The sequence below is a fragment of the Anopheles nili genome, chromosome 2 (genome assembly GCF_943737925.1).
Source record: "Anopheles nili chromosome 2, idAnoNiliSN_F5_01, whole genome shotgun sequence".
In the NCBI taxonomy this organism is placed as follows: Eukaryota; Metazoa; Arthropoda; class Insecta; order Diptera; family Culicidae; genus Anopheles; species Anopheles nili.
The window spans coordinates 27,094,584-27,101,470 of NC_071291.1; the positions used below are offsets into that span (position 1 = coordinate 27,094,584).

The following is a 6,887-nucleotide window of genomic DNA, read 5'->3' on the forward strand; positions in this document are numbered from 1 at the left end:
TTACCGACCGAGCGATTTTTTCTTTAGCTTCTTTAGCGACGAGCGTGGTTTGGTTTTCTTTGCCGGTGGTGGAGAAGCGTACTGGCGCGAAAGATCGCCACTACTGCTGCTACTGCTGCCACTGCCTCCACCATAGTACGACGTGATGCCCATCGTTTGCAGCACAGTTCCGGCACCGTTCGGAGTCGGTTCGCCGTGCAGATGCGCGTTCGGTTGGTGGTGGTGCAGGTGATGGTGATGCTGTATCTGAGGCGAAGCGGTCCGGGCCCGGTCCGGTGATGCCAGCTGCCGATAGCTGTTGTGCCCCGCAGTGTAGGAATCACCTGGGGCTGAACGCTTCAACGAGCCTGTCGATGACGCTGGCGAGGACAGAGTTGACGTCGAAGAGGACATTGACGAGGACGGTGAAGGTGAGTAGGTCATTAGGGCGAGGTTGAGCAAGGCGTAGACGCCCTCCTGCCGACGCCGCTCTTCTACGTCATCGGCAGATGCAGCGTGTGGTGGATGACTACAGGAAGCAGAAAAAAAACGGTAAAATTAAGAAAAGGATAACCATGTACAGAAACTATGAAAGCTGATCCTAACCTTTCTTCGCTGCTCTCGTAGGTAGCATCGGAGGACGCTCCGTTGCTGATAGTATCACTGTGCCGAATCGCATGATGATGGTGTGGCTGTTGCTGCGGCTGCTGTTGTTGAGGTTGATGGTGATGATGAGGATGTTGATGATTGGCTATGTGGTGCTGTGGCTCATGCACGGTACGACTTTGCTCGTACCGCTCGTCGGACGAGGAACAACAGCTGTAACCATTGGGCACGGCAGCGGTTGTCGAACCATTGACGGGCAATCCGTTGCTTGCTGCTTCCGGCACGCCAACACCGCCAGCAGAGTACGTGTGATCCTCACTCGGCGAGGTAGTAATAATGGGAGGATTACTGCGAACAAATAGGAAAAGGAAACGCTACATTAAACAAAAAACACCCGACCAAAGGATTCCCCAAGGAGAACATCGAATGGAACCTCTACTGTGCTTCTACCTACCCATTCCGGAACGAGCTCTCGGTGAAAATCTTCGGTCCGTGCTTGAGGGCCAACATTGCTGTCGCCGCGTTCACGTCCTCGATCGTATCGGCACTCCATTCACGTCCAGCCACCATATCCTTCGGCAGCGCGCTAAGTCCCGCACTGTTCATGTACACCAATCCACTCGGACAGGACACGATTGTGGTTCCATCAACACTCGAAAGGTACGCAGCAGCAGCTGGTGCCGATCCCCCGGCACCGATCGACTGTTCCGGCGTGTCCTGCCTGTTGTGCAGATACGCACCACCAGCAACCGCGATTAACTGCTGGTGGCCGTGAGGATGCACACCCGCAGACGGTGACTGATGGTGCAGGTGCTGATGCTGTTCACGTTGTATGTGATGCTGCGACTGGTAATGATTGTTGTGGTGTGCACCACCGACGGGTAGATCACCATTGCCACCGTCATAGTCGATCGGTGTGGAGGAACGGCTGATGTCGTCCAGGTCGTCGTGGTGCATCAGACCGTTTTGTGCGTCCGTCGGCGCTAACCGGCTGGTGAGCTGTGGAAAGTTATCCTGCTGGAAAAAAGGGCAACGAGTTCAGCAACACGTCCGTTTCGATCCCTTCAGGGCAGGTCCAGTACGCCCTTACCTTGGAATAGTGAGACCCATTGCTGGTAGGGCTCGCATTGGTCGAGCGCTGCTGCTGCATGCTCTTGTACGTCGCCTTGTCCAGACCAGAACCGGCGTGAAACGGTGAGCGCGTCAAGGCTTGCAGGAGGTTTGGTCGGAATTGTGGTTCAACCATCCACAGTGAGCCTTTTCCGAGATTCTGCGCGGGAACGAGGAAATAGAAGCGTCAATCGAGCTGTTTTTTGTAGTCACATGAGCAACACCTTCACGGCGGTTAACTTACCGCAGCCTTTTCCACCTTTTGGAAGCACTTGTTCAGCGACAGATTGTGGCGCACGCTGTTCTTCCAGCCGGTCGGAGCCGTTTTGAAGTACGGAAACTGATGCACTATCCACGCGTAGATCTCCTTCACCGGTAGCGCCTTCTGCTGCGAGTTTTCGATGGCCATAAATATTAGGGAGCTGAGGAGGGGAGAAAAACGGATGCGGAAATGGGTTAGAACTGAACATGAACGCCCTCTCGTGTGTGTGTGTCCTTCTCCTGTGTAATTTCGATGCCTACCTAAAGCTGAACGGTGGCTTGTTGTTGACGTGAACCAATGGATCGTATGGCACGTTGGTCGGATGCTTAGCCTTCGGTGGTGCCAACTTCGACGGACTGGCGGAGGTTGAACCCTGCGGTGATGCCGGCATCGAGTGCGGCGTGGACGAGCACGCTGGTGGAGGCTGCGAATGCGGCGGTGGAGGCGTAGCAATCGGCTGCTGATGTGCCGGTTGCTGGTACTGGTTCGGATGGTGCTGAATGATTAAACCGTTGCTGACGCTGCCATTGTGTGCCGGTGACAGCATGGTCGGTGAAGGCGCCGGTGACTGCTTGATCATGTTCAGCCCACCGTACACGGTGACATTGCCGTATTCCTCACCGCTTACGTTCGGTGAGCTCATGGTACTACTTCCGCCGTAACTGCTGCACCCATTCTTGATCGGTGCCGCTGGCGGAGGATAGCTGCGCTCATCCACAACATCTGTTCCATCGTCGTACTTAACACTGCAACGAATAAAGACGATAAATATACTACTACGAACATTTTTCATCCTTTTTCCATCACCCTACCTATTGCTGGATTGTTGTTTCATTGGAGTAACAAAGATGTTACTGTTGGCAGGTCCACCATTAGACGACATCAACGTCATAGTGTCTCCGATTGGTTTGGTATTTGGTTGCTGCTGTTGCTGTTGCTGCTGCTGTTGCTGTTGTTGCTGCTGCTGCTGTTTCACGAGCTCCTCTCGTAGGTACTTCTTGTGGAAGTGTTGATGTGGAGTGGTGTTACTGTTGCTGCTACTTGTACTACTGTTGCTTGAAGTGGTGGAGCTTGCGTTGCTGCTCACCGGTGTTGATGCCGCAATCGGGCCAATGGTTGAACTAACCGGCGACGAGACATTCGCACCAGTCGTGACGACATACGGTGTCGCCGTCACAGCAGGATTCGGTATGACGGACACTTTCATTGCTTTGCTTCCGTCCAGGACGACCTGCTGCTGCAGAGTGCCATTGCTTCCAGCGAGCGGATATTGCGTATGGTGATGCTGGTTCACTGCAATGATCGGTATCCCGATGATGGTGTCCCCATTGAGGGTGGTGATTGCCTTCGAGGATGGACCATGCTGGTACAGGTGCTGGGATGGCGTTCTCCGCTCCGCAGGATCGTTCGAATACGCTCCTCCGGAGCTTTGCTCCGAGGACGAGTGAATCGATGAGTTGTTGTCCTCCGAAATGCTCGATGAATCCTCTACGAAATCGCTGGCCGGCGAGTGGCGACCGCCAGTGACACCACTAACGGTGCCGCTTATCTGTCTCGGACTGTCCGGGGATGACACTGGTACTTTGGAAAGGTTGATTCCTGTTGACGGAATAAATTGAACCGTTGAACAATGAACTGTCAATGTCTACAGGGAGGCAGGCAGCAGGCTAACAGCTTTTATGCTGGATAACCCTTCAATCAACTTTTTGTTAGACCCGACAATAGGTGAGCTATTTTCTACTTCTGCCATGTGGTGATCTACTCTTAGACCGGTCAATAGCTCTTACTCTCAAATATTGTCTCTCTAGAGCAAAGAGGTAAATTTCACAGGATTCGATGTACGCAACATCTCCACGATAAACGCACTGATTTGCGCCACTAGTTACCGCATATACATGCCCCTAGACACTCGATTCTGCGTAGTAAGCCGTTTTGGTAGAGGAGACGAAGTAGACTATATTTTCCCGCTGACGCTGGTTAGTTAACTCTGCTGAACAACCGCATGTTTCGCGAGGACAACCGATTCGCATCGGCCCGTTGGTCCGAATTGGCGGGTACGTCATTGACCTGAACGATACACTCACACACAACCCGTTGCAGCAATGATTCCGTTCTAACGCTCATGACCGATGTACCGAAACATCACACAAAATGCTTCAGAGGCACGAAACGTTGCAAACTTCAGCTAAAAACAAGTGTGATCATCCACTTCCTTGCGCTATCTCGCGAATATCCCGAGCAAGATCGAACGGCGTTTACGATCGTCTTTAACAGCATTTGGTCTAGAAGCGTCTGAATAGGAAACAACTGGGCGCGTCCAACAACCCTTCATCGCGCACCCCATCCCGCCTTAAAGCTTCCATTCGATGCCAAACGGTTGGCGCATTCCAACTGCGGTTGTAAATAAAACTCGCGCACTTCAATGTGCATGTGCGGGTTTTGTGTGTGTGCCTGCGAAGAGATGGGTTTTCTCAGTCCGGCGTTTTTCGTGGCCCGAAATTCAGACACTAACCGAAGGCGTAAGGCACTACACCACGACGATGCCGCGCCAATGTTCACCCCACAAAGGTTTGTAACTTGCCAAAAAAAAAAGGAAAAGAGAGGAAAACAAAACGCCACGACGGAACGGAGGAAGAAAACCCGAATGGCAAAACAAACCCAACGCCCGATCGTTGGCCTGATCTAAATTCCGGAATGCTTTCCCTTCTACACGCTTCTACACGGGCGTACCCGTGCTCAGTCACCCCACAGCACCGCTTCTGTGCTTCTTTTCGTCGTGACACGGATGAACGAGCACCCGCGAAAAAAAAAAACAGCTCGAAAATGCCGGACTCATTGCGTGGCCTAGTGTACGAGTCTTGCGGGTTGTCACCTCTATTTGCGAGAGAGTGCTCACCTTTTAGGAGGTTTTTATCCTGCAGCCAGGAAAGTGAGGTTAATTCCTCGTCACCATTCGCCACCGAACCGTTGGCGTTTCCGGATGTCGGAGAAGCGCCGGCAGCTGCTGCAGCACCGGCAGCGGAACCTCCGTGATGGGAAGAAGGATGCTGGTGTGCGGACATGCTGACGGTTCGCGTCGCACCACCACCGGCTGCCGTGCTGATGATGACGTTGTTGTTGATGATATCATGCTCCGCCATGTCCATCTGTTCCGTTGCCAGCAGCACTATGTTTCCGACGCCGTTTATTGTTTCACCCGTCGTCGCTGAAGCGGAAGGAGAAGGACATTGTGTTAGAGAAGATTAGTGTATCGAAATTTCCTTCTTCAACGATGGGGGAGTTGAAGGGATTTAAGTGACATAGAATCATCGAATGAAACCCATACCGAGGGCTTTTGTGTGCCACTGAAGTAAAATATCCTTTTCAATGCATGCGCACAAAATGCCCGTCCTTACACAATAGGTATTCATTGTTTATGACCACCCATATGGCCTCACCGTGGCTAGCACTCCCACACAAACACACGTAATCATCAATCCCCAAAAAAAAAAGAAAAACATCCAGAGAAGGCCTACAGAATGGAGACCGTGCTAGGAATATAATGCACGAAACAGAAACGCATGCTCCCCCCTCCGTTAAACGATAGCGTAACACAACCCACAAAAGCCCTACCGTTTCGTGGCATGCTCAACTTACTTATGTAATCCTCACCAGGACGGCCCTGGTGCAGCAGGACGAGCTTTCCCGTGGTGGGCGCCGTACCACCGACACTGATTCCATTACGATCTGTAACAACGACCATACCGGCTGGCCCAGTAGCATTAGCAGTGCTGCCAGCACCCAAACCCGGCACGATCGGTGAAGATGGCGAGGACACGGTCGCACCAGCAGGAGAGCTTCCGGTCACCAGAGCGAGCGCTCCTACACCCACAGCAGACGCCATATTGCTGTTGCTGCTGCCAGCGTTGTTGCTGCTGCTACCGCCACCGATTGTACCATTGGCAACACTGCCGTTGGTTGCCGTTGCCGTGGCAACTGTTTGGTAGTGGTTGCCGTTACCAGCCGCACCGTGATTACCGAGGCTGATGGTGTACGTGTGATGGGGCAGGTGTTGATGCACCACCTGGTGGCCGTTGCTGCTGGAGCTGGCGCTACCGAGAAGGATGTTTTTCGCCGAACCACCAGCAGTGTTGCCGTTGCTGCTGCTGGTGCTGCTGTTGTGATTTTTAAAGCTCGTGTTGTTGTTGTTGAGCGAATGGTTCACAACACCGTGCTGGGCCGGTGGCGGTGCTGGCAGGTGCAGAATGTGCTGCTGCAGGATGGGCTGATCCGGTGGCATTGCCGACAGCACCATACTCGAGCCGTTCGGTTTGTAATCCGTGCCACTGGTCGGAGTTGTCGATGCCCGGTCTGGGCCCTCGGTCATGGAGCTTTCGACAACACGGGCGTGATGGGATGGCGGTGACGCGGCAACAGGATCACGCGCAGGACTAGCAATCGGTGAGGACGTCTCGATGGTTACGTGGTCACCGATTATGGTGTCGGTGCTGCTGGTGTTTGTGCTGGTGTTGCTGGCGTTGCTGCTGCTTCCGCCACCAACGGTTTCCACCAGCAGGTCCGTCGCCTCGAGCGACTCCTCGTCCGCAATTAGCTGATCAGTGGTGCCGTCGCTGCTTGCTTCGTCTGGTGAAAGTAGTGTCCTTTCTGGGGACATCCTAGAAGGAAAGAGAGAGAGAGAGAGAAGGAGATCGTAAGATGCTTGCGCACAAACCAACTGTCACTGCAACAGGACGACGCACCAGGACGTGATAAGAGAGCAGATAGTACCGATCAAATTGTTACAGGACACCACGTTAACTAACACCCCCCTTTTGGCATCATTCCCGCAAAAGGACCCATTCCGTAATGAGCCAAGAGAACCTGGCTCGGCGGCGCACACACGCCTTGCAGAAAAACACATCTTTGTTAGCGCGATTGTTTCGTGCCCACC

General features: G+C 53.2%; 1 protein-coding gene across 1 annotated transcript; it reads right to left on the minus strand.

Moving 5' to 3' along the window:
• LOC128720750 (AF4/FMR2 family member lilli) lies at positions 1-6,611 on the minus strand. Its single transcript, XM_053814444.1, has 9 exons — positions 5,594-6,611; positions 4,854-5,162; positions 2,770-3,556; positions 2,218-2,703; positions 1,940-2,117; positions 1,676-1,855; positions 1,040-1,602; positions 586-933; positions 1-508 (listed from the first exon to the last, which is right to left on the minus strand). Exons 1-9 carry the CDS (start codon positions 6,609-6,611, stop codon positions 1-3), a joined length of 4,377 nt encoding a protein of 1,458 aa, XP_053670419.1.
• Between the last annotated feature and the right edge of the window lie 276 nt (positions 6,612-6,887).

Coding starts and splice junctions, on each gene's coding strand:
- LOC128720750 (XM_053814444.1), bottom strand. CDS start 6,611: ATGTCCCCAGAAAGGACACTACTTTCACCAGACGAAGCAAGCAGCGAC. Junction 934..1,039: donor GAGAGCTCGTTCCGGAATGG/GTAGGTAGAAGC, acceptor ATTTGTTCGCAG/TAATCCTCCCATTATTACTA. Junction 509..585: donor TACGAGAGCAGCGAAGAAAG/GTTAGGATCAGC, acceptor TGCTTCCTGTAG/TCATCCACCACACGCTGCAT.